General features: G+C 52.6%; 1 protein-coding gene across 6 annotated transcripts in view; it reads right to left on the bottom strand.

The window, feature by feature from the left end:
• ARHGAP39 (Rho GTPase activating protein 39) overlaps positions 1 to 27,669 on the bottom strand; it is a 152,373-nt gene that overhangs the window by 11,477 nt on the left and 113,227 nt on the right. For all 6 annotated transcript variants that reach the window (XR_004371037.2, XM_032760822.2, XM_032760819.2 and 3 more), the window contains 3 exons: positions 14,213 to 14,296; positions 5,714 to 7,076; positions 3,920 to 4,481 (listed from right to left, as the gene is read on the bottom strand). Coding sequence is in view for 5 of the 6 variants with exons in the window: in XM_032760822.2 (XP_032616713.1) it covers positions 3,920 to 4,481; positions 5,714 to 7,076; positions 14,213 to 14,296 (2,009 nt within the window). In the remaining variant the exon portion in view is untranslated. The remainder of the gene's footprint in view (positions 1 to 3,919; positions 4,482 to 5,713; positions 7,077 to 14,212; positions 14,297 to 27,669) is intronic.

A 27,669-nucleotide genomic window follows, 5' to 3' on the forward strand; every position in this document is an offset into this window, starting at 1 on the left:
GGCCATCTCCGGAACTTTTTCACCTTTCCAAAATAGACCTCACTCCCCGCTTCTCCCTCCCTCAGCCACAGCACCCACCCTTCTAGTTTCTGTCTCTGGGAATCTGACTAATCTAGGGCCTCACGGAGGGAGAATCCTACGATCTCTGTCCTGTGACAATCTGACTGCTCTAGAGCCTTACGGAGGGAGAATCCTACAATCTCTGTCCTGTGAGAATCTGACTAATCTAGAGCCTCACAGAGGGAGAATCCTACGATCTCTGTCCCGTGAGAATCTGACTAATCTAGAGCCTCACGGAGGGAGAATCCTACGATCTCTGTCCTGACTGGCTTTTTGCCTTCAGCATGATGCCCTCAAGGTTCATCCACGTGCGTCTATCAACATTTCCTCCCTTTTTAAGGCTGGAAATAATTTTCCATTTTGTGGCTGGACATGTTCTGTTTCTCCATTGAGCTGCTGATGGATCCTTGGCATGTTCCCACCTTTTAGTTGTAAGAGCTGCTGTGAACGGGGTGTACCAATCACCATTACAGTCCTGGCTCCCAGCTCTTCTGGGTCATTCCAGAAGTAGTAAATGCTAGATGATATGGGAATTATATTTTAATTATTTGAGGAACTGCCTACCAGTTTCCACCGTGGCTGTACCATTTTACATTCCTTTCTGGGTTTTTTTTTTTTTTTTTTTTTTGCCTTTAAAAAATGGTTTCACTGTCGTTTTAGTGAGTTCAAGGCAAAGGTGAGGCAAATGCCCAGGTTCAGTCTGCCATCGTGAGCTGGAAGCCAGGAGACCTTGTTGGATGCATGAAGAAGCGAGCAGTGAATGAAACCTTTAGGAGTCTCCAGCCTTCCAAAAGACACAGAAGTGGAGCAGGTGGGAGAGCTGAAGGCTACCATACCCACTGCCAGGTGCACCTCGATGTCTGTGTTGAGAACCTGTTGAGGGAGGTCCTGGGGACCAGCCAGGAGACCCCCTGCTGGTGTGAAAGGAGTGAGCACCCATGAGACAAGGCTAAGCTGGGGGCATCACCTGGTGGGGCCTAGTGCCCGAGGGTGGTGACCACACAGTGCAGGTCACGCAGGTGCTGGCCGATGGGTCAAGGCTCCCGAGGCTGAGGCAGGCACGGTGCTCAGGGCGATGTGCCAGGCTCAGCTCTGCTCCTCGCCGAGGGTCCCTAGGCTACAGTTTCCTTTTTCTAACGACTGTGCCCTCAGCCTAGCTGGCCCCCCAGAGCACAGGCTACGTCCGACACCCACCTCGGCTGACAGGGCCTGTCTTTCTTTCCTTTCTCTTCTCTTCCTTCCTTCTTTTCTTTCTTTCTTTTTCCTACCTGCCCCACAGCCCCCACTTCAACGGGGTCTTGGCCAGGCACAATGGCTCATGCCTGTAATCCCAGCACTTTGGGAAACTCAGGTGGGTGGATCAACTGAGGTCAGCAGTTTGAGACCAGCCTGGCCAACATGGTGAAACCCCGTCTCTACTAAAAATACAAAAACTAGCCAGGTGTGGTGGTGCGCACCTGTGGTCCCTGCTACACGGGAGGCTGAGGCAGGACAATCGCTTGAACCCAGGAGGCAGAGGTTGCAGTGAGCTGAGATTGCACCACTGCACTCCTGCACTCCAGCCTGGGCAACAGTGCAAGACTCTAACTCCAAAAAAAAAAAAAAAAAAAAAAAGGAGGTCTTGCTCTGTTGCCCAGGCTGGAGTGCAGGAGTGCAGTGGTGCGATCATGACTCACTGCAGACTTAACCTCCTGGGCTCAAGCAATCCTCCTGCCTCAGCCTCCCAAGTAGTTGGGACCACAAGCATGCACCACCATGCCTGGCTAATTTCCTTTTTTAAATTTTTCATAAAGACAGGGTCTCACGTTGTTGCCCAGGCTGGTCTCAAACTCCCAGGCTCAAGGGATCCTCTTGCCTCGGCCCAAAGTGCTGGGATTCCAGGTGTGAGCCACTGTGCCTGGCTGGGCCTGTCTTTCTGAGCAGAGCCAGCACCTGCATGTGAAAGGGACACCCCCTAGGCACAGGAGGCTGGCTGGAGGGGTGTGAGGCTCATTTGGGAAGGGATGGCCACTGTGTATGTAGAGGTCTCTCTTCTGGGCTCAGGGCCAATCAGGGACCCTGACAGATGAACCTAGGAGTGGATCCTGGGGCTGGAGATGGGGTTCTGCCTGTGAGGGTGGCCACGGTACCACAGCCAAGATGCAGGCTACCTGCCAGTGGGACTGCACAGAGCCCCAGCCCTGCTGTCACTCCAGCCCAGACGGTGCTCTTGGCCTTCATGGACCTTCTTTGGCAGAGCTCTGAAGCCATGGCCGCCCAGGCTGAAGCCTGATTCCTTTTTCCATGCAGGCCAGGACCCCACAGGTGTAAGACACAAGGACAAAGGCACACAAGCCTAAGTGTGAAGGGCAGTGGCCTGGAGCACACACTCCCCTAGGAAGCCACAGCCTCTACCTACATACAGTAGAAACAGCCCAGCCACACACTGGCTAGGCAGCTGGCCCAAGATGGGCCCAAGAAACCTCAGGCCTTTCTCTGGCTGTCTTCTGGCCCTTCACTTGCCTACTCTTGGGGGCACCCACTGTGGGCTGCATGCTGTGCTGAGCAGCAGGGGCTCAGTCCACAGCCTCCAGCTCAGGCACGACATCCCCAGGCCCCTCTGGAAGAGGACAAGGAGGTGAACTATGATGCCAACAGGAACACAGCCCCTAGGATTCCACCTGCTTCTTGAAGGGCCCAAGACCAGAGACTGGGCTTCACAGTCCAGCCCAGTCTGCCTGGCACCCTGCTCTGGTCCTCCTCTGCACTCCTGGAGCCCCGGTCACCTGCCAAGCTCTGCCTCCGCTGTGATCTCGTGTTGAAAAGTCAGGTGAAACTGCATGGCTTCCAAAATCTCCCCACAAACAGCTGCTGAGGTGGGTGGTGCCTATACCCAACACTGTCCCCAGGAAGCTCCCACTGCCCTGTGGCCTCCACCCTGCCTCTGTGTGCCCACAGCTTGGGAGCCACCTCCTCCACACCTGGGCTGGGGGGTCATAGGGGTAAGGCCCAGCAAGGCCCTGACCAGGGGCTCAATCTCTGTAGAGGCAAAGGCCAGACCAGGGTGGGCTCTCACTGCCACAGAACAGCCTATGGCGTGTCTGACCTGGAGGGTGTGTGTGCATGCGTGCATGCATTTCTGGACATCAGTTCTGTGGCTGTGCCCTGTAGATACCCACGATGTGAGGTGGAGGGCGGCTTGCTGCAGACGCGGGGCTGTCTGGCTGATGGCACCATGGCCTGGGCCCGGCACACCTGAAGCATTGTCTTGGAGAGCCCTGGGCAGACTCTGGCCTCCCACGTTGCCCCAGGCAGCCATTAGGATGTGATGATGGCTCCAACTTACGACCCCATGGGGCAGCTCTGGGGCAGCTCAGGTGCTGCGTGACCTGCATGTGAGCCACAGTCATCAAGCTCCTGCCTGCTCACAGGAGCCTTCTGCCAGGACCATGCCCAGAAGAGACAACCTGGGTCTTGCCAGGGTGGGAACCCCTCTAGGTCACGGATGGCAGAAGGCAAGTGCAGCAGACATGCAGGGCCCTGACCGCGGCTGCTCTGCCCTCGGCCTCTTCGTGCCTGCCCTTGTCAGGGAGCAGGACTGGCCATGGTGGGCTTGGCGCAGAGTGGATGCAGCCATCGAGGCCCCACGCCCTCGTGTCTGCCAGGGCTCCGGGGCTCTTCACCTCAGTGCCTAGTTGGGGCTCCAGGAGGAGGCCACATCCAGCGGAGGCCCGGCGTGTGGGGTGTTTCGGGAGGTGTGTGTCGAGCCATGGCCCTGTGTGGAGGGCCACCAGGGACTCACCAGCTGCTGCCCAGCACAGCAGGAGCCCTCTCCACTGCCCTTAGCTGAGCTGGTGGCAGAGCCCGTGCATGGCCTTACCTTTGGTGTCGTTGACGGGGTCCATGTGCCGGTAGATGTAGCCTTCCAGGTAGGAGTGGAACTTGGGGGTGGGCGGGAAGAAGGCCAGGCAGATGGCCATGAGTTCCCAGCCGCGGGCCAGGCTCTCCAGGCGGAAGTTCTCGGTGGTCTGCCGGCACAGCTGGATGTAGAGCTCGTCCCGCAGGCCCTGCACGCTCCAGCCCTTGGTGGCCACCTCCAGGGCCACGTGCAGCGGGTCAGCCTTGGCCCGCCGGTCACCCATGTACATCTGGATCAGCTTGAAGAGCTCGCAGGCCTCCTTCTTCACGTGCCGGTCGCTCGTCACGATCATGGGCTTCTTGATGGACTCGCTGCTCCAGGCCAGCATGTTGGCGATGGAAACCTTCCGCCGGAAGAGGCCCTGCGTGTGCTTGTTGAAGTGCTTGGAGGCCCAGTTCTCGATGTCCGTCTCTGAAGAGGGCTTGCGCAGCGTGAAGGTGGGGAAGACGCAGCTGGAGCTGGGAATGCCGCTGCGGCTCTGCCGGCTGCTCTCGAATTGGGCACAGGCACCGAGGTCCTCAGACTGAGAAGGACAAATGGGGCTGGGCTGTTAGGGGGTGGGGGAGGGCCAGGCAGTTGGGCCCGCTGGGCCACAGTCCCCAGAAGTGTGAGCCGGGGCCCCACCAGAGCCAGCCAGGTGAGAGGCCTGCCCTGCTCACCACAAGGCTGCCTGAGGTGGGAGGCCCAGGGGAGCCCAGCCTGTCCACAGATGCAGCTGGGGCGCCGCAGCCCTGTACTCCCAGGGTGTGGCAGGGCAGCCTGCTGATGGGTGACCCAGGTGACCTGGCTGAGGGTGAGGCGGGAGGAAGGCTGCAGTTCACACCAGGTAAAAGTGCTGTCTGGTTCCCAATCCCTTCACTGCTGGGACCCCAGGCCCTTCCTCCAGCCTTCAGCCCAGGCTGACCTCCAGGAGGCCCCTCCCTGCCTGCTGCTGAGAGGACCCTGGTCCATGCACCCTGGGCCTCTCTGCCCTCTTGTCCTCCTGCATCTTGAGAAGCGGACAAAATCACCGACCGGAAGCTGCTCTGAGTTCTCCACCCTGGAGGCCATGAAGGCCACCCAGGCCCTCGAGGTCTCCCCACCCCAGGAAGCTCCGTGTTCCTCCTCCACCCTCCTGGGTCCTCAGACGCTAGGCTTGCCCTCTGCCTCACCCTGTGAGAACAAGCAGGTGAGAACAAGGATGGAGATGCTGGACAGAGGTGCACGTGGCCTCCACAGGATCTAGCCTCCATCAGCTCCAGGAGCCAGGTGGGGAATGTGCCAGAGGCCCCAGGCTGGGCGCAACAATCCCAGAATTCCTGGGGCCTCTGTCCCCTCAGCAGTTCTTCCTACCCGAGGGAGCCTCGGGGACTGGCTTTGAGAACCACCAGGGCGCCCCCGACACCTCGGCTGCCTGCTCCTCAGGAGCCCAGGCCACGGCTCTGCTGGCCACCACCCTCCCAGTCTGCTGAGGCCTCCTGTGTTCTGTGGCTGGAGTCAGGGTGTGGCCTTCAGCTCCCAGGTGCCCCCAGGATGAGGAAGGCACTGCCAGGGAACGCCCAGCAGCCCACACCCCACGGGGGTCTCCTCGTGGACTCCCAGCTGAGCCCTGACAGCCTGCTGGAGTGCCCAGGGCCCCGAAGACACGGGGCTTCAGAACTCTGCGTGCTGCGTGCACGCCCTGGACGCCAGGTCTCCTGTGCCCGGCCCATGGGGTCCACTCTGACTGCGATGGCCCCATGCTCTCAAGCTCAGCCCCGCCCGTTGGGCCCTCACCTGTGAGGGGTGGAGGTAGGGCTCTGGCGAGGCCAGGTTGGTCTGCACGGAGACGCTCTTCTCTAGCAGGATCTGGGGGAAGCCTAGCTTCTCAAAGGTGCCCCTCCTCCAGTGCCTGTTCTCCTGCTGGGCCAGCGCCTCGTCCTCGCTGAAGGCCCGCACCACCGGCCCGGGCATGGGCAGTGGCAGGGCGCCGTCGCTCTCGTAGCCAGAGCCGTCCTGCTGGGAGTCCCAGCTGCTCCTCTGCTTCATGTGGAAGTGGGCCTGCTGCGCCTCCCAGGCCAGCCGAGCCTGCGCCAGGAAGGGCTCGGCCGCGCCCCGCGCCCCTTCGGCCTCACCTTCCGCTCGCTTCACGGGGGCGAGGCTGGTCCCGCACGGGGGCTGTTCCTCGGCCAGGGGCTGCTCCACAAGCAGGTCCCCGGGGCCCTCGGTGGGGGTGGCGCTGGTGGCTTGGCACAGAGAGGGCTTTCTGCTCTTTCGCTTGCGCGTGCCCGGGGAGTAGCCTGTGGAGGACAGGGTGTCCTGCTGGCTGGACCAGGACATGGCATCCTCCTGGGCCTGTGGCAGCGGCGTGGGCGGCTGGCTGTGCCGCAGCTCAGGTCCCTCCATGGTGCTGTAGTCTCCGGACTTGACGCCCAGGCGCTGGTCCCTCAGCAGGCAGGGGCTGGGCTGCAGGGAGTACGAACCACCGCCGGGGTTGGGCGCGTACTTGTGCCGCGGGCCGGCGCGCAGCTTGGGGCTGGAGCCCGCCTGCTCCACGTAGACCAGCTGCCGCACGTACTCCTTGCCGGCGGGACTGTACCCCAGGCTCAGGAAGCGCTCGGGGCACCTCTGCTTGGTGAGCACCAGCTGCTGGCAGGGCGAGGGGGGGCCCTGCTTGTTGGGCTGGAGGAACGGCCGGGGCTTACGGCCCGGCGACCGCTGGGGAGAGCCGGCCTGGTAGCCCCCGCCAGCCTCGAATTGCACGTCCATGGGGGGCTCATCGTAGATGGGGGCCTGGTACTCCACCGGGGGCTCCTCGTAGAGCGGGGGCTCATAGCCATAGCGCGGGGAGGAGGGCTGCGAGTCCCCGGAGGGCTTTCGGGGCTGGGCCAGCAGTGGGGAGCTGCTCCCTGGGAGCTCGGCCCTCTTCAGGAAGGGTGACGGCCTCCTCTCTGGGAAGAAGATGGTGCCGTCAGCCTCCGGGGCGAAGGTCTGCAGGCTGGGTGAGTGCTGGCTGCCGGAGGGTCTGCGGGAGCGGACCCCAGGTGGGCCGTCTGGGGCGTAGCCATTGCCCTGGGCGGCGAGGAAGCTGGGCTCCCGATCAGCGACCTTGATGAGCATGCGCTCTTTGGCGCCCGAGTTCCACCGCAGCGAGGAGGTCCTGCGTGGGGAGTGGACGGGCACAGGTGACTGCCTGCCTGCTGCTTCTGGGCACGCCCCACCCCCTCGGGGGCTGTAGGCTGCGGCTCCCGCGAACCTTCTGTTGTACACCTTCCTCGCTGGGGTCCCGTGCCCTGGGCAGTGTGGCCTGGAGCCCCTCACACCTGCCCTGCCCCAGCACCCCCAGCCCTCCCTCTGGGGCTCTCCTGGAGCTGCCGCCCACGACCAGGCGTCTGTCTGCTCTGATCCCAGCTCCTGACCGGGCACAGGGCTGCTTCTGTAACTAGAACCGGGGGCGGCCTTACCAGGGTCCTTACTGTGGGTGCTGTGTGGGTGTCTCCGGAGCTGCCTGAACTGCCGGGCAGGCTCCTGGGCTCTGTGTTCCTGCTGAGCAGTGGCGTTGGACCCGTCCCAGTGGTCCAGGTGAGCCCAGCAGGAGCAAGGCACAACACCAGAATCCCATGGCCCCGTTTTCCAACTGGGAGCTCCTGTGAGCTCCAAAAAGACTGACTGTCCTCCTCTGACCCTGCCCCAGTCAGCACGCTCACTCCAACATCTGCAGGTGTCCCACTAACACCCGCACCTGGCCAAGGGCACCACAGTCCCTGGAGTCACGCTGTCTGCGTCCTCACCAGTCCTCCCAACTCAGTGCATGAGTCCCACTCACTCATCCGCAATGAGGGAGACCCTGCCCTGGGCAGCACTGCGGGGCAGACACGCAGACGCCATGCCCACACGTGCTCTGCCCCTGGCGGCCCAAGGTGGGCACTGGTCCTGTGTCCACAGCCATGCCTGCTATGCAGGGCGCTGGACCCAGGACGCTGCCAGGGAGAGACGGGGGGCCCCTCCACCCCCTTCCGTCTCCTGGAGGCCACTCAGGTATGGCTAAGCAGGTATGGCTATTTGGGACGAATAGCACTTCGTACATCTGCGGCCTGACGTCTTCTACAATTTCCAAATGTTACTTTTACCGTTTCCTCTCTCTTCTCTTCTGGAAATCTAATTACAGGCTTTCTTACTGTACACCACGTGGTTTTGTTTTGTTTTTTTTTTTTGAGACGGAGTCTCACTCTGTCGCCAGGCTGGAGCGTAGTGGCAGCCTCACTGCAACCTCCGCCTCCCAAGTTCAAGCGATTCTCCTGCCTCAGCCTCCCGAGTAGCTGGGATTACAGGCACGCGCCACCAGGCCCAGCTAATTTTTGTATTTTTAGTAGAGAGATGGGGTTTCACCATGTTGGCTAGGCTGGTCTCGAACTCCTGACCTCATGATCCACCCACCTCGGCCTCCCAAAGTGCTGGGATTACAGGTGTGAGACACCGTGCCCAGCCCCACGTGGTTTTCATGCTGTGTTCTGCAGTTCCCATCGCTTGGCAGCTCCACACTTCAGAATATTTTCTTCTCAACTGCCTTCCAGTTTACTACTTTTCTATTCAGCTATGTTTAATCTGCTCTTAAACGCACTGTCTCAGTCCATTCAGGCTTCTATAACAAAATACTACAAACGAGGCAGCTTAAAAATAGGGAATGGCCGGGCATGGTGGCTCACATCTGTAATCCAAAGACTTTGGGAGGCTGAGGCAGGAGGATCACTTGAGCCCAGGGGTTCAAGACCAGCCTGGGCAACAGAGCAAGACCCCATCTCTACAAAAACATAAACCAATTAGCTGAACATGGTGGTGTGCTCCTGTAGTCCCAGCTACTCAGGAAGCTGGGGGAGGAGGATCGCTTAAGCTCAGGGAGGTTGAAGCTGCAGTGAGCCACGATCGCACCACTGCTCTCCAGCCTGGGTGACAGAGTGAGACCCCGTCTAAAAAAAAGTAAATAAATAAAAATAAAAAGAACCCCAGGAATTTGGCCAGGTGTGGTGGCTCACATCCGCAATCCCAGCACTTGGGGAGGCTGAGGTGGGAGGATCACTTGAAGCCAGGAGTTTGAGACCAGCCAGGGCAACACAGTGAGACCCCATCTCTAAAACAAACAACAAAAGTAGAAACCCCACACATTTTATAAGCCAGTTGTGTCCCTCTGATTGATGTGGGGTCTTTCTGGACAAGGCCACATTCCCCATTGCCTGGGGGGTTGGTGAGGCAAGGCCAGGAAGACGTGGCACCCCCTGACCTGCCGGCTGTGGGGCAACCTGCTCCAGAACACTGGGCCGTGGGCCCGCTCAGCACGGCCACACCACCCAGGCGAGAAGTCAGGGCAGCAGCCAGGGGCAGAGTGCAGGTGCCTGTTCCTGGGATTTCTGCTCATGGCTGCTGGAGGCTGCTCCCAGTGTGACGCCAGGGGCTAGCCAGGCAGAGTGGATGGTGGCAGCCAGTGTGGCAGGAGCCATCAAACCCTGAGGGCCAGCTGTGGGGTCAACCCCTCCACGGCCTGGGGACACTGAGGGGTGAAGGGCTCCAGAGTTTGGGAGATTGGGGGTTGAACTCCAGTCTGTTGCTCTGTGGCTGCAAGGCTTGGATTTCACTTAACACCCTCCTGCCTCAGTTTCCTCCTCACTTATGATGAAGATTCAACAAAACAACGTGCATGTAGTAAGGCCCTGAGCTCAGCACTGACACCGAAAACCCTCAGTCAATGCAAACCATTAGTTTTGCGTATCTGTGACTCTTTTTACCACTTAACAGATACTGCCTTAGGCCTGGGTCAGGCCTAGAGAAGGACTGGCAGACGGTCCCAGCACAGGGTGCCCTGTTGTGGCCCCAGGGAGGCACCTTCCTGCTGTCCGTCTAGGGTTGCTGGGGGAGGATGGGGGGCTGGCAGGCGGCCGGGAGGGTGGGGTGAGTATGAGGAGAGGTGAGGGCACAGGAAAGGCTTGCTGGTCAGATGCCACACTCTATGTCAGGAATGGACATGGGTTCTGCCAGGTTGGGGCAGAGATGAAGAAAGGTAAGAAGGCCAGAGGACCTGCCCACATGCCGATGATCCCACCTGGCCAGGGGAGGAGGCTGGCACTGCCATGCGTGTATGCCAAGCATCTCCTCAATGCAGGCCGAGGCCTGTGCTGGGTACCCGAGTCACAGATGGGGGATCCCCAAGAGACCCAGACAGTCTCCCCAGGCCACACAGCACAGACACAGTGGCAGCTAGGTGAGGACCACGCCCCATGGCGTCCAGAGTGTCTCTCGAGGGGTGCCTTGCCCTGCCCCACCCACCCTTCCACCATCTAGGCAGCTCCGCTCTCTCCCTGGGGCAGCTCCTGAGCCTGTGTTCCCCCAACCCCATCGCCTGGCCCTTCTCCTCAGCTCCCCCACATCACAGCCAGTCTCCAGGCCCCGCCAACTGTCATTCTCACCCCTAGTTGGCTGAGCTTGCCCCGGCCCCCGGAGCACTGAGCAGCACCCATGGCTCAGCTGCCCCTGCTGGGCTTCCTCCTGGGCCATGTCTGCCCTTTCAGCCCATCCGGCCTCCCTGATGGGCCTTCACAGCCCCTCTTCCTGAGCCCAGATTGTTCCCATCTCTCCAGGGGCAAGTGGAACCCCAGGCCTCTCTCTCCTCACCCTTCTCTAACCTGTCATCTCCTCCTCACCCTCCCGAATTCCCACACCTCTCTGTAGGGCAGGGACACCAGGGCAGAGAAACCATCTCCCCCATCTCTCAATAAATTAACAGAAATCAAACATCACCACACAGGCTGTTCAGTGGACACTTCCAAACTGCAAGGGAAGTTGGAAAACCTTAAGAGCGGTCGTGGCCTCTGAAAATGCTGAAGTCAGGCAGGCAGGGCAGATTTGGTGACAGGACGGGATGACACTAAGGGCCCTGAGGGCTGCTTCTCCCAGAGCCTGTTTTCGGAGTTAGAATTGGGAGCACTGCACAAAACCAAAGCAAAACAAAACCACAGCCAGAAGCGCGTCCCTGCTGCTGTCGCTCCTAAGAAGCGGCTGCTGTGCCTGCAGAGCCTGGACGGAGCCGGGAGAAGCGTGCGGCGGCAGCAGCCGACAGGCTCCCAAGCCAATGCCGCAGGTTTCCGAGGACAGCGCTCCGCCAGAGTCCCGAAGTACAGACACAGTTATACTCACACAGAACAAGAAACCATATGTCTGAAATTATGCTTGAAAAACAACTTCACTCTCCAGGCCCTGTAACTTCACATTCGCCTGTGTTCCCTCTGGGCCTGACCCCCTGCCAGGCTGCCTGCCAGGGCGACCCCACTGCTATCCCCTGCTATTCTAGGTGTGGTCTCTTGATACCCTGAGTGCTGGTATCAAGCTGGTGAGATTTTTTTTTTCTATCTCAATATGCAGAGAACACCAGAAACAGTGCTTTTACCAGGCTGAGGTAGTAGTACGCCTTCGCTGTACTCAGGGCTGGGTCAGCTCCCTGGCTTTTGTTTATAATTTCCTTTTTTTTTTTTTCCTGAGTGAACTGTGTCCATATAATTTATTTCACAGGGGCTTTATTTCTTGCCATCTCACATGGCATCACACTGGTCCATTATGCTGATGGCAATTTGTGAAAGAAAGCACCAGGCATGCTCTGGGGGCAGAGTGGGGCTTCCAAGGCCTCCCGAGCCCAGCGGGCCTGGCTGGCTCTCACCTATTCTGCTCTCAGCCCCGTGAGGCTGGCATGGGGCTGGACACCAGCTCTCCTCCCACTTCCCAGAAGCACCCGCATGGCTGTGGCAGCCCACACCCAGGCCTCCAGCATGTCCAGAGGAAAGCTTCACTCCTGATGCGAGTCCAGGTGAGCTGAGGGGGGGATCTCCTACGAGCGGCCACAGTGGGACCCTGGCATGCTCCGCGCTCCACCCCAGGAGATGTTAGCACTGCTGTAATTGTGACCAGCTTGCTGCATGGCAGGCCCTCTCACTGCCTCCCCAAGGAAGGTAAGTTCCCTCTTTCCAGAAGCCCCAGATCATAGGAAGAACTGGCTTGGCAGATTCAGCTAGGTGCCTGCTCTCAACCAGTCTACAAGTGCAACTCCGGCGAGCATGAGTCCCACCTCCACGTATCATGAGAACACACAGAGCAAGCAGGTTTCAGCAAAAAGGACTGAGAACACGTCTCAGGACAGGGTCTGGCTATCCACTTCCCCACCCTGCTCCACCTTCCCAGCTAAACATGCATGCCTCACACCAGGGCACAACCCCCGACCCCGCCCGCCGCCCCAGAGATGCATGCATCAATCACCCCAGGGCACAACCCCCCCGAGGCAGTACCCTGCTGCCGCACACTGGCAGGCCTCCCTCAACACCCCGTGGACCCAGCTTCTTCTTCCAGACACCACTGGACCTCTGCCCCAAGGTCTCAGCGACAGGACGACAGTGACAGGGGAGGGGCATGAGGAGGTGGCCAAGCTGCCTGGTGTGGAGCAGCCCCCAACCAGGCCACTGGAGGAGGCCAGGCTGCCATCACCACACTGGCCAAGGGCCAGGGATCGCCCTCAGGGATGCACGGCACTACTCACAGCAAACGCTGGGCTGGGCTGCCCAATGCAGTGGTAAGGCCTCTTCTCCCCGCCAGGTCCAGAGGGAGCCCAGTGCTCCACACACAGCTCGATGTGGGCTGTCTCCTCCCAGCCATTAGTTTATGGCCCAGAGGTGCAGCTGCTGGCCCTGTGTCAGGGGGCCCTGGTCAGCACATGGATGTACTCGTGGTCTGAACAGGGATCTTCAGCAGGCTGAATTGTCAGCCAGGTGAAAGGTGCCAGGCTCTGAGAGGGGCCAAAGGCACAACAGAGGCAGAGTCCACAGGAAGTGCAGCCAGTGGAGGGTTGCGGGAGCTGTGGATCTCCAGGAGGACCTTGGACCTTCGTGGAGACCAGGACCTGGTGTGTCAGCTTGTGGGGCCAGAGGCGGCTCCATGGGGCTGAAGGAGGCCGAGCCACCAGAGTGGCCTGGTAGGTGTGAGGGGCAGGACGCTGGGGCGGGCTTAGCTCAGCGACCCACCCCCTATTCCTGACATCCCCAGAGAGGCCAGAAGGTCCTCCTCACCTCACCTGGGACACCTGCTTCCCTGAAAGCTCTGTGGGTGCCACAGATGAGCTCAGGGATACTGCCAGTGAGTCGGGCCCTTGATCCTGGGGGAGAATGGCACCCTGGGGATGGCAGAGCTGAGGTAGTGCTTGGCAAACAAAGACCAGCTGGGCAAGTCCACCACGAAGGATGCAGTCGCTTTGGTCCACTAAGCACACGCCGGGTCCACAGGAAGCCCCAAGGCTGGTGACCAGAGCCAGGACCTGATCTGCCACAGTGGGGGTGGCCCTTCCACTACGAGCTCTGTCACTTTGCAGTGACCACTGAGTCAGCTGCCCAGATCCATCTCACTGATGAGGAAACGGAAGCTCGGGAAGGCTATAAAACCTGTCCTCCATCAAACAGCCACACCGCTGGGACTAGGGCAGGCTCTAATTCCCTGCCACAAGCCTAATGTTCAACAAATACGAATGTAAGAAACAAACCGTTACCACTTCCAAGCTCCAGCTGTTCAATCGTCTGTGCAGAACGCCAGAGACCCCTCGGGTCCTCCAGTTCCTCCCCAGCACCACAGTGCCCCTGGGTGGCCCGTGCTGCGGACACCCACCCCCCTACAGAAACAGCAGCTGGCCCTAGCCCTGCATCTCCCACAGCAAACTGGTCACCACCCGGCCAAGGAGGAGAAATCCAGGTGCCTGCCTCTGCCTGGATATCCTGGGAGGTGGAGGGAGCGCCCTGCCCACCCAGCATGAAGGAAGTAGGGTCTTGGGGGGGTCTCCAGAACCTTCCAGCAGTCTGTGAGGCTGACCCACGGCTACTGGAAGCCAAAGCCCACCCCTCCGCTGTGACTAGCGCCAACCTTCCAGGCGGGCCTGGCAAGTGCTTTGGCACGTGTGGCCTGAGCTGCCAGGGGTGGACCTAACTGAGGGCCCTCCAGCACTCTGCTGCTCCACCAGAGGCTGAGGGAAGCACCGCAGGCTCCAGGCTGCCTAAGCCAGGCAGAGACCAAGTTCCTAGACAGGGGCTGCCAATGGGCCCGGGGCAGCTCTAAGGGGCTCCTGCCCAGGCCCCTGGCCCTGTGGCCTCCACGGCTGTTCCAGCTCTCGGTCTGTGGTGTTGCTGCTATGCGCCAGGCACCTCCCACTCGCAGTTAGCCTGGCTCACTGAGGAAGTCGTCCTCCATCAGCAACGGCCACGCCTGAGAGATGGGCTCTACCTGTAGTGAAGAAGCTGGCCGTCCGCACTGTAATCCCGGTAAATCTCATAGTCTTTCTCAAGGAACACTCCTGGTGGTGAAGAACTGAAACAGAGTAAAATGAAAGAGACATGAATGTAAGTGCAATCATTTAAAAATACGCACATTTACCATAAGCAGCTGCTCTCTGACTTAAAAATGTGGCACTGCCACCTCAATTTCCTGGAAATAACCTGGCTCCTGCCCACAGGCTGTATTCTTCATCTTCTGCCCTGAGTCCACCTCCTTCCAGGAGGGACACACCACTGTGGGCCATCCAGAGGCCAGGGGGCGGCTGGGACACCTGGATTTCAGAAGCTGGAACCACTGGAGCTGGGGCTACCGTTCTAAGGGCATAGAGATGGGTTAGTGAGAATCACAGCTTCAGCCAGACATAAAAAGATGCCCCAGGAAGGAAGCATGGTTAGAAATACTCTTGAGGGCCGGGCGCGGTGCTCACGCCTGTAATCCAGCACTGTGGGGGGCCGAGGCGGGATCACGAGGTCTGGAGATCGAGACCATCCTGGCTAACACGGTGAAACCCCGTCTCTACTAAAAATACAAAAAATTAGCCGGGCGTGGTGGCGGGCGCCTGTAGTCCCAGCTACTCCAGAGCCTGAGGCAGGAGAATGGCATGAACCAGGGAGGCAGAGCTTGCAGTGAGCCGAGATTGCGCCACTGCACTCCAGCCTGGGTGACAGAGCGAGACTCCGTCTCAAAAAAAAAAAAAAAAAAAGCCTTGGAGACTGTGACTGCTGAAGGTCAGGGCCTGGAACATAACAAATAGCTGTGAAATGAATGGCTGAGCAGGCGATTATCCCGATAGATATTCATGGGCATGTGATCAAACCGATAAGTATTTATAATTTAAAACAACTCTCAGTAGTCCAGAAGTAGAAGAAAATTTACTTAATCTGATTAAGAATATCCAAATTAAACTCAAGGCCTTCACAGTATTCAGTGGCAAAGGCTGAACCTTCACAGTATTTAGCGGCAAAGGCTGAACCTTCACAGTATTTAGCGGCAAAGGCTGAACCTTCACAGTATTCAGTGGCAAAAGGCTGAACCTTCATTGTATTCAGCGGCAAAAGGCTGCAAGCAAAAGGCTGAAAGCATACTCATGAAAGTCAGGGGCAAGAATTATTTATCTTTACCACCATTGTTTAATACAGTTTTGGAGGTGCTAGGCAGTGCAATCGGACAAGAAAAAAAAACCACAAAGACATAAAAATGATCATCAGTTGTCAGCCTAGAGAAATTAAAACAATCAAATGGGAAACTACCAGCAGTGCTGAGAGACTTCACTTACGCACCACCTGCCATCAGAGGCCATGCTGTGTGGTGGTGACTGGCTGGAAACCAAGCTCACCTTTATTAAAGCAACAGTAACAACAAAAGTACTAGGCACAGGTTAGTGAGGAATGTGCTGTATCAATATGAATAAAACTGTAAGGTCTTGTTGAGACATATAAAGGAAGACGTGAATACATAAGAGAAACACACACTCCTGGATGGGAAAATTCAATAAATATAAAGATATGACTTCTTTCTAAATTAGTTAAAATGTTTAATGTCTTTTTTTTTTTGTCGGGGGGATGGAGTCTCACTCTCTCACCCTGGCTTGAGTGCAATCTTGATTTCGGCCCACTGCAACCTCCATCTCCCAGCTTCAAGCAATTCTCCTGGCTCAGCCTCCCAAGTAGCTGGGACTATAGGTGCCTGCCACCACGCCTGGCTAATTTTTGTGTTTTGATTAGAGACGGGGTTTTGCCATGTTGGTCAGGATGGTCTTGAACTCCTGACATCAGGTGATCCACCTGCCTTGGCCTCCCAAAGTGCTGGGATTACAGGCATGAGCCACCGCGCCTGGCCATGGAATTCTAGTAATAATTTCATTCAGTGGTGAGAGTAGGGAGCTAAAGAAAAATGTTCAGCGGGAGTGCTTTCAGAACTTAAGAATGTTTGGTATGTTCACCCCAACTCTGCTCCCTGCAAAAAGCCCCATATAAAAATAGCTGAGAAGTAATCCAGAAAGGGTGATATAAACAGTAATATAAAGCTACATAATTAGGCTGGGCACAGTGGCTCATGCCTGTAATCCCAGCACTTTGGGAGGCTGAGGCAGGTGGATCACTTGAGGTCAGGAGTTCGAGACCAGTCTGGCCAACATGGCAAAACCTCGTCTCTACTAAAAATACAAAAACTAGGGCCAGGCACGGTAGCTCACACTGTAATCCCAGCACTTTGGGAGGCCGAGGCGGGCAGATCACAAGGTCAAGAGTTCAAGACCAGCCTGGCCAATATGGTGAAACTCCGTCTCTACTAAAAATATAAAAAATTAGCTGGGTGTGGTGGTGTGCACCTGTAGTCCCAGCTACTTGGGAGGCTGAGGCAGGAGAATGGCGTGAACCTGGGAGGCAGAGCTTGCAATGAGCCGAGATTGCACCACTGCACTCCAGCCTGGGCAACAGAGCGAGACTCCGTCTCAAAAACAACAACAACAACAACAGGCCGGGCGCGGTGGCTCACGCTTGTAATCCCAGCACTTTGGGAGGCCGAGGTGGGCGGATCACGAGGTCAGGAGATCGAGACCACGGTGAAACCCCGTCTCTACTAAAAATACAAAAAATTAGCCGGGCGTGGTGGCGGGCGCCTGTAGTCCCAGCTACTTGGAGAGGCTGAGGCAGGAGAATGGCGTGAACCCGGGAGGTGGAGCTTGCAGTGAGCCGAGATTGTGCCACTGCACTCCAGCCTGGGCGACAGAGCGAGACTCTGTCTCAAAAAAAAAAACAACAACAACAACAACAACAAAAAAAACTAGCCGGTACGGTGACGCATGCCTGTGGTCACAGTATCAGGAGAATTGTTTGAACCCGGGAGGCGGAGCTTACAGTGAGCCGAGATCGTGCTACTGCACTCCAGCCTGGGCGACAGAGTGAGACTCTGTCTCAAACAAACAAAAAACCCCCAAAAACTAGCCGGAACGGTGACACATGCCTGTGGTCACGGTATCTGGAGAATCGTTTGAACCTGGGAGGCGGAGCTGCAGTGAGCCGAGATCGTGCTACTGCACTCCAGCCCGGGTGACAGAGCGACTTTGTCTCAAAAAAAAAAAAAAAAAGCTACATAATTAAAGCAGTGTGGTACTAGTAGATGGATGGATTCTGGAATGCAACAGAAAGCCCAAATATTAATCCAAATCTATACAAGAATTCAGGAGACAGGGATTAAAATTTCTGTACGCAGCAAGTAGGCTGGAGACCAGTCACGTGTCTGACGACAGGGACTAGGTGAGCACATTGCCCCTACTGAGAAATAGGGCGTGGCTGCTGAAATACGGTCGTGGCAAAATGTTTTAGAAACCTCAAGGATACATGCCAGAAAATTAAGGCAGGCTGATGACCCCTTATCTAAAATGCTTGGGATCAGAAGTTTTTTGGATTTTGGAATATCTACATATATACATAATGAGGTATCCTGGGAATAGGACCCAAGTCTAAACACAGAATTCACTTATGTTTCATATATACCTTATCCACATAGCCTGAAGGCAATTTTATATAATATGCTTAATAATTCTGTGCATGAAACAAAGTTTTGACTGTGTTTTAATTGCAACCTATCACATGAGGTCAGATGTGGAAGTTTCCACTTGTGGCATCATGTTGACACTCAAAACGTTCCAGATTATGGAGCATTTTGAATTTTGTGTGCTTGGCCTGTGGTAGACAGCACTAACATCTACTACAAGTGTTTATTTTCTTTTATGTAATTATACATATCTTCTATGACTAATGTACATTGCTTCTCAAATAAAAAGGTCATTTAAAAAATGTTTTAAAATCAGTTGTATAAACAAATGGCAAACTTGCCGGGCACAGTGACTCACGCCTGTAATTCCAGCACTTTGGGAGGCCAAGATGGGTGGATCACTTGAGGTCAGGAGTTTGAGACCAGCCTGGCCAACATGGTGAAACCCCATCTCTACTAAAAATACAGTAAGTAGCTGGGTGTGGTGGCGGGTGCCTGTAATCCCAGCTACTTGGGAGGCAGAGGCAGGAGAATCGCTTGAACCCAGGAGGCAGAGGTTGCAGTGAGCTGGGATCTTGCCATTGCACTCCAGCCTGGGCAACAGAACGAGACTCCGTCTCAAAAAAAACAAAAGAAAATAAAAAAAGAATGGCAAACGTTAAAGTTGGCTGGTGGTCAATATCTTCAAACACATAATTATGGTACAGAACAAAAAGCTAGAAATATGGAATATGCCTAGATGGAAAACCATATAGGAAAAGACATCTATAAGATTGCTGTGTCTGTATCAGCGCATCCCTCCTGCTGTTTCTGACTCGTCACCAAAAGATGACTGAGGTCCTGCAAGTGGGCCTTCAACGTCAAGCTCTTGAGGACCAGCGGAGTGTGGGTTATTCTGTTATTGAATTAGATGAATATCACGTTCCCAAGGCAGTAATGCTATGGCTGTGCTAGAAGAACATGACGTCAACACTACTAGAGCAAGTACTCGCCACAATAGACTCAACTTCTGCAACTGTCAGAAACATTTTAAACAGAAACAGAAACTCTGAAGCGGAGTATTTCATCACGGCGGAATTACTTTACAAAACTAAAAATGACCCTCACACTAATGTGTGTTCTAACGTGGCTCACTTGTTAGCCAAGCAGGGAAAACTGTTCACTGATGGGAAGTTATTTACATTGTGTTGATTATGGCATCTAAAACTGTGTCAAGAGATGATAAACTTGCTTAAGACTATAAGCCTTCTGGCAAGAACAGTTGCTTGAGGAGTTGAGGACAGTGAGAGCAACACAACAGCCCTCAGACCCCAGTGTTTCCATCGCACCCCAGTGTTTCCATCAGACTCCAGCGGTTTCCATCACACTCCAGCAGTTTCCATCGCGCCCCAGCGGTTTCCATCGTGCCCCAGCGGTTTCCATCGCACCCCACCGTTTCCATCGCACCCCAGCGCTTCCATCGCACCCCAGCGGTTTCCATCGCACTCCAGCGGTTTCCATCGCACTCCAGGGTTTCCATCGCACTCCAGCGGTTTCCATCGCACTCCAGCGTTTCCATCGCACTCCAGCGGTTTCCATCGCACTCCAGCGTTTCCATCGCACTCCAGCGTTTCCACCAGACCGCAGGGTTTCCATCGCACCCCAGCGTTTCCACCAGACCGCAGGGTTTCCATCGCACCCCAGCGTTTCCATCACACCCCAGCGGTTTCCATCGCACCCCAGCGGTTTCCATCGCACCCCAGCGGTTTCCATCGCACCCCAGCGGTTTCCATCGCACTCCAGCGGTTTCCATAGCACTCCAGTGTTTCCATCAGACTCCAGTGTTTCCATCACACTCCAGTGTTTCCATCACACTCCAGTGTTTCCATCGCACCCCAGTGGTTTCCTTGGCTCTTGATGAGCTGACAGACGTTACTGGTACTGCTGTGTTTGAAGGAGTCAATGTTGAGGTTGAAGTGACCAAAGAATTAGCCTCTATCACTTGCTCTATGTGGAACAACTAGAACACACAGTATTTTCAAATAAGTTGTGAAAATACTAATTTTGTATGACCCGAAGTGGAATCTACTAAGATGAACTACAACTGATCATGCTAAGAATACATGTGGATCAGAAAAGGCTTACTTAGACAAACTTACAAGTCTTATGAAAACTGAAGATAACGTGAAAATATAAGCCTACGTTTATTGTGTTATTCATTAGCAGCTACTTTGTGAAAAGTATTTGAATCTATTAGGAGTCACTGAAACAGTGGCATCAACATGAACTTCATGCACTCTCATGACTCAGCCATCATTAGTTCCATGAATTTTAGTCAGAAATCGATGATAAATATTCTCACTTTCCGACCACACAAAGTTCAACAGCTTAGCAGTGGCAAAGTTTTATTGTCATTTTTTAGAAAACTCTGGGCCAAGACTAAAATTCTCTGCATGAGAAAAACCTCCCTCAACCACTATTAAACATGAAAAGGGCTGGGCACCATGGCTCAGCCCTAAAATCCCAATGCTTTAGGGGGCTGAGTTCAGAGGATCACTTGAGGCGAGGAGTTCAAGACCAGCCTGGCAAGACAGTGAGACCCTATCTCTACAAAAAAAAAATAGTAATAAAAGAAAATTAGCTGGGCACAGTGGCATATGCCTATAGTCCTAGCTGCTCTGGAGGAGAATCACTGGAGCCCAGGAGTTCAAGACTGCAGTGAGCTGTGATCACACCACTGCATTCTAGCATGGGTAACAGCGAGACCTTGTATCTAAAAGAAAAATAAAATAAAATAAATAAACAAATGCACAATTAATGACTTTGGAAATTAATATTTGTTGTAGACTTGACAACATTTCTTAATGAATTCAACCTAACATTACAAAGCAAACAGTGCTTATGTGCGAAACTTATATTGCAGTAAAGTTATTTCGATGACAACTAATGTCTGAATCATAAGTAATGTCAAGCTGCTTTATCTACTTCCCATGGTGTCTAAAATTAAAACAGAAAGTGAGATTTCCATTCCCACACAAATTTGCAGCAGATATATTTTCTGAGCTCAAAATATAGATCCAGCAGAATTTGATAAATGCCTTCCAAATCATATGCTCATGGACTGATACCAGTATTTGGCAGTACCTCTCTGTGTAAAAAGACATTTTTGCAGATGAAGCATGTAAAATATCATCACAAATAACAACAGATGAACATCTGCAGTTGGTTCTGATAGTCAGGAATGCCAACTTCTTTTGGTTTCTCTGAGCAGCAGCACTGGCCCCCGTTGTCCCCTGAGCACACCAAATGCTCCTCCTTCTCGGGACGTGGCACTCGGTGCTTCCTCTGCTGGGATGGCTTCCCCTCATACATCAACAACTTTTGTTCACAAGATTTAAGTTCTTGCTCCTCAAAATGCACTGAATCTCTACCAATAACTTGGAGAAGGGGAAAAGTGGGATCTATTACAAGAAAAGTCAATCAGTTGAAACTAACCACAAACTGACACAAATGAAAGTAGTTGAGAAAGACATTAAAAGTTACTAAAGTTGTATTCCATATGTTCAAAAAGCTAGAGAAACGACTGAACATGTTAAGTAGAGACGTAAAATATACAAAAAAGAACCCAATCAAAGTTCTAGAGATAAACATTATGATGACTGAAATGAAAAATACACTGGGGCTTGGCATGGAGGCTCACGCCTACAATCCTAGCACTTTGAGAGGCTGAGGCAGGAGGACCACTTGAGGCCAGGAGTCTGAGACCAGCCTGGGCAACATAGTGAGATCTCTTAAAAAAAAAAAGGCCAGGCACGGTGACTCAGCCTGTAATCCCAGTACTATGGGAGGCTGAGACGGGGGCAAATCATCTGAGGTCAGGAGATCGAGACCAACCTGACCAATATGATGAAGCCCCATCTCTCCTGAAACACACAAAAATTAGCTGGGCGTGGAAGCATGTGCATGTAATCCTAGCTACTCTGGAGGCTGAGACAGGAGAATCGTTTGAACCCGGGAGGCAGAGATTGCCGTGAGCTGAGATTGCGCCATTACACTCCAGCCTGGGCAACAAGAGCGAAATTCCATCTCAAAAAAAAATTATATACATATAAATTAGCCAGGTGTGGTAATGTGTGCCTGTAGTCTCAGCTACTTGGGAGGCTGAGAGGATTGTCTGGGCCCAGGAGTTTGAGGCTGCAGTGAGCTGAGACTGCATCACTGCATTCCAGCCTGGGCAACAACAAGCCTTGCCTCAAAATAAAACCAAACCAAACCCACCACTAGAAAGAAAAAAAGGTTAGTGAATTTGAAAGCACAACAATAGAAATGATCCAAAATTAAACCTACAAAAAACAAAGAGGAAAAATAAAGAAAAAAGAGAAAGTGGGACTGAGTGCAGTAGCTCATGCCTGTAATCCCAGCACTCTGGGAGGCCAAGTCAGGTGGATCACTTGAGGTCAGGAGTTCAAGGCCAGTCTGGGCAATGTGGTGAAACCCCGTCTCTACTAAAAATACAGAAATTAGCCAGGTGTGGTGGCAGGCACCTGTAATCCCAGCCACTCGGGAGGCTGAGGCAGGAGAATCGCTTGAACCCAGGAGGTGGAGGTTGCAGGGAGCAGAGATTGCGCCACTGCACTCCAGCCTGGGCGACAGAGCGAGACTCCATCTTAAAAAAGAAAAGAAAAGAAAGTGGAAACCATCCCATGGAGTGAGAGAGCTGCAGGATGACTTCAAGTGACCTGACACATAACTGCAGTGCTGGGTGGGGGTGTGAGCACAAACACACTCTAGGGAAAAGGCCAGGCATGCTGGCTCACACTTGTCACACTATGGGAGACTGAGGCAGGAGGATCCCTTGAGCCCAGGAGTTTGAGACCAGCCTGGGAAAAACATAGAGAGACTCCATCTCTACAAAAAAAAAAAAAAAAAAAAAAAGGCTGGGTATGGAGGTGCGCAAACTTGTGGTCCCAGCTACTCATGAAGCAGAGGTGGGAGGATCGCTTGAGCCCAGGATGTTGAGGCTGCCATCATCTGTGATTGTGCCATTGCACTTCAGCCTGGGCTACAGAGCGAGACCCTGTCTCAAAAAAGAAAAAAAAGTTTTGTTTTGGGAGAAAAAAATGACTGAAAATTTCTCAAACGTGATGAAGACTATAAACTGATAGGTCCAAGAAGCTACACGAACCCCAAGCACAAGGAATGTGAAGAAAATGACATAAACCCCTGTCTTAAGGAAATTGCTTACAATGAGCAAAACAGAGAAAATAAAGGAGCTAGAGCCAGGTGTGGTGGCTCACTCCTGCAAATCCAGTGCTTTGGGGGCCGAGGCAGGTGGATCGCTTGAGTCCAAGAGTTTGAGACCACCCTGGGCAACGTGGTAAAACCCCATCTCTACCAAAAATACAGAAGTAAGCTGGGTGTGGTGGTGCGCACCTGTGGTCCCAGGTGCTGAGGTGGGAGGACAGTTTGAGACTGGGAGGCAAAGGGTGCAATGAGCAGAGATCACACCATTCCACTCCAGCCTGGGTGACAGAGCCAGACCCTGTCTCAAAAAAATAGAATGAAATTGGCTGGGTATGGTAGCTCATGCCTGTAATCCCAGCACTTTGGGAGGCCAAGGTGGGCAAATCACTTGAGGTCAGGAGCTCGAGGTCAGCCTGGCCAACATGGTGAAATCCCGGCTCTACTAAAAATATAAAATTAGCTGGGCATGGTGGTGTGTGCCTGTAATCCCAGATACTTGGGAGACTGGGGCAGGAGAATTGCTGGAAACCAGGAGGTGGAGGTTGCAGTGAGCCGAGATCGTGCCACTGCACTCCAGCCTAGGTGACAGAGTGAGACTCCATCTTAAAAAAAGAAAAAAAAAAAAGAAATAAAGCAGCTAGACTGAAAAGACACATTATGTAAAGAAATATAAAGATAAGAATGACAGCTGATTTCTTGTTAGAGATGATGCAAGCCAGAAGACAATGAAGTGGCAAAAAGGAATAAATCTTAACCTACACCCAGCAAAAGTAGCTTTCAAAAATGAATATGAGGCCTGGTGTGGTGGCTGATGTGGCTGGCAAGCCACCGAGGTGCCAAGGCAAGAGACCGAGGGCACGAGCTGTTCCAGTATAATAAAATACATAAAATAAGAATAGTTATACTAGATATAGATCTTGGATATGATTATATATGAATATCATTAATCATCAGTTTGTAGCAAACATTAGTTTGTAGCAATTACTCTTTATTTACCAATATTTACCAATATTATAATATATTATATATACTATATTATATTATAATATATAATATTATAATATATATGATATATTATAATATATCATATTATATATTATAATATTTACCAATATTATAATAATCCTTGCTCTATAATCATAATCTAGGAAAAACCAGGCCATACAGAGATAGGAGCTGAGGGGACATAGTGAGGAGTGACCAGAAGACACGAGTGTGAGCCTTCTGTTATGCCTGGACAGGGCCACCAGAGGGCTCCTTGGTCTAGCGGTAACCCCAGCATCTGGGAAGACGCCGGTTGCCAAGTGGACCTTGGTCTAGCGGTAGCGTCAGTGCCAAGGAAAAACACCCGCTACTTAGCCGACTGGGAAAGGGAGTCTTCCTTTCCCAGGGGAGTTTAGAGAAGACTCTGCTCCTCCACCTCTTGTGGAAGCCCCGACATCAGTCAGGCTTTCCCTCAGTTATCCGGAGGCTTAACCGTCTCCCTGTGATGCTGTGCTTCAATGGTCACGCTCCTAGTCCACCTTCATGTTCCATCCTGTACACCTGGCTCTGCCTTTTAGATAGCAGTAACAAATTAGTGAAAGTACTAAAAGTCTCTGGTATCAGAAATAATGGCATAAGCTGTCTCCTCTCTCTCTCTGCCTCGGCTGCCAGGCAGGAAAGGGCCCCTGTCCAGTGGACACATGACCCATGTGGCCTTACCTATCATTGGAGAAGACTCACACTCAACCCTAACCCTGCCCCTTTGTCTTGTATCCAATAAATATCAGCGCAGCCTGGCATTGGGGGCCACTACTAGTCTCCACGTCTTGGTGGTAGTGGTCCCCGGGGCCCAGCTGTCTTTTATCTCTTTGTCTTGTGTCTTTATTTCTACAATCTCTCGTCTCCACACATGGGGAGAAACCCACCGACCCTGTGGGGCTGGACCCTACAGGCTGATGCCTGTAATCCCAGCACCTTGGGAGGCTGAGGTGGGCAGATCACCTGAGGTCAGGAGTTTGAGATCAGCCTGGCCAACATGGTGAACTCTCGTCTTTACCAAAAAAATACAAAAATTAGCTGGGTGTGGCGGTGCACGCCTGTAGTCCCAGCTACTCGGGAGGCTAAGGCAGGAGAATCACATGAACCTGGCAGGCAGAGGTTGCAGTGAGCCGGGATCGCACCACTGCACTCCAGCCTGGGCGACAGAGTGAGACTCTGTCTCAAAAAAAAAAAAAAAAAAAAAAAAAGATGGCAGACTTTTTCAAAAATACAAAAGCTAAAAGAAGTCATTACCAGCAGACTTGCACTTCAGTAAATGTTACATGAAGTCCTTGAAGCAGAAAGAAATGCCACCAGATGGACACAAATCTGGATCCACACAAGCAATCAAGAGCACAGGAAACAGGAACTGTGTGGGCTGATGCAGAAACGTCTGCTTAGTATTAAAATCTCTTTAAAAGATAACTGACTAAAGTACAAATGATAACAATGTATTAAGACATTGATAACATGTAGAAAAGTAACATACTTGACAGCAGCAGGACAAAATTAGAGAGAAATGGAGCCTAATAAATGCTGTTAGGTTCTTACATCATTTATGAAGTAGGATAATATCATTTGAAAGTCGACTATGGTAAGTTAATACAAGACAATACATAAACCCTAAAACAATCACTAAAAAATAGCAAAGAGCCATAATTAAGAATCCAACAAAAGGAGATAAAGGTGAATTTAAAAATGCTCGATTAGTGCAGAGGGAAAAAAAAGAGGAAAAAGGGATTGAGAACAAAAGAGACAATAAACCAAACAGCGAGACAACAGATTTAAGCCTAACCCTAACCCTAACCCTAACCCTAACCCTAACCCTGACCAACCCTATCCCTAACCCTAAGCCTAAGCCTAACCCTAACCCTGACCCCATCCTAACCCTAACCCTAAACCTAACCCTAACCCTGACCCAACCCTAACCCTAACCCTAAGCCTAACCCTAACCCTGACCCTAACCCTAACCCTAACCAAATAAATCATCACATTGTGTTAATGGTCTAAATTCCCCCATAAACAGGCAGAGATGTTCAGACTGAATAAAAACGTGTGACCTAATAATGTGATGCCTACAAGAAAACTCATAATAAAGACAAAAGAATAGGTAAAAAGTAAAGGGTTGAAAAAAGAGATACCATGCTAACATGAATCAAATTAATATTGGAGTGCCAATATTAATGTAAGTAGATTTTGGTGCAAAGAATATTTCTAGGAACAAAGAGGGTCAATGATGAAGGGATTAATTTGTCAAGAGGACAAAATCCTAAATGTTTATGTACCTAACTACAGAGCCCCAAAATACTCCTGCGTATTTTCTGAGAAATAAAAATGTATGTCCAAAGAAAGACTTGTACATGAACGTTCATAGCAGTTTTATTTGTAATAGCCCAAACCTGCAAACAACCCAAATGCCCATCAGAAGGCGGTACATCCATACAATGGTATACTACTAAGCAGTGAAAAAGGAATAAACTACGGATACATGTAACAACATGTCAAAACAATTACATGGAGTGAGTGAAAAAGGAATAAACTATGGGATACATGTAACAACATGTCAAAACAATTACAGGGAGTGAAAGATGACAGACAAAAAAGAGTGCATACTGCTTCAGTCCTTTCATGTAAAATTCTACAAAACACAAATTAATCTATAGTGAAACAGGTAGACGAATGGTTCCTTAGGAATGTGGGTGATTGTGCGGAGACAGGTGGGAGGGGAACAGGAGGGCAAGGAGACTTCTGGCACCAGTGGAAAGTGCACTACCTTAATTGTGGTGATGGTCATGGGTGTGTACATACATCAAGACTTATCAAAATGTATGCTTTAAATGTGTGTGGTTTATTGCCTTTCAATTGTCCTTCCATAAAGTTGACACACTTGAAGAGATACAAACATCAGAGCAAGGGCAGGAAGACATCCATCCAAATGTTAACAAAAACACACAGAGTAGTGGGTGTGGGGAATATGAAGACAGGGAGGGCAACAGAAAAGCGTATATGCTGAGGCTAGGTGCGGTGGCTCAGGCCTGTAATCCCAGCACTTTGGGAAGCTGGGGCGGGCAGATCACTTGAGGTCAAGAGTTCGAGGCCAGCCTGGCCAACATGGTGAAACCCCGTCTCTACTAAAAATACAAAAATTAACCAGGCGTGGTGGTTCATGCCTGTAATCCCAGCTACTCAGAAGGCTGAAGCAGGAGAATTGCTTGAACCTGGGAGGCGGAGGTTGCAGTGAGCCGAGATCGCGCCATTGCACCCCAGCCCGGGTGACAAGAGTGAAACTCTGTCTCAAAAAAAAAAAAAAAAAAAAGCTTATAAGCCGAGCAGAACATGAGATGATGAACTGAACCCTCTTGTTGCATCCGCAATCTCATCAATGACTGGAACAATCCTCCCAAACAAAAGATGAGTGTTTGGACTAGATTTAAAAAATAAACCAAACAGCTATACATCATTTACAAGAAATAGACTGGATGGATAAAGGAGGCAAATTCTAACCAAAGAGAAACAACGGCACCACAAACTCTAAAAGTTGACTTCAAGGCAAGAAGACTGTGAGGGGTAAAGAGGATTAGACGCAATGACAATAGGAAAAGTCTGGCAGGAAAACGATTCTAAACTTACGAGCGACCAACTCACTGCTTCAATACATAAGA

This window comes from Hylobates moloch, unplaced genomic scaffold (assembly GCF_009828535.3).
Source record: "Hylobates moloch isolate HMO894 unplaced genomic scaffold, HMol_V3 SCAFFOLD_9, whole genome shotgun sequence".
Lineage (NCBI taxonomy): Eukaryota > Metazoa > Chordata > Mammalia > Primates > Hylobatidae > Hylobates > Hylobates moloch.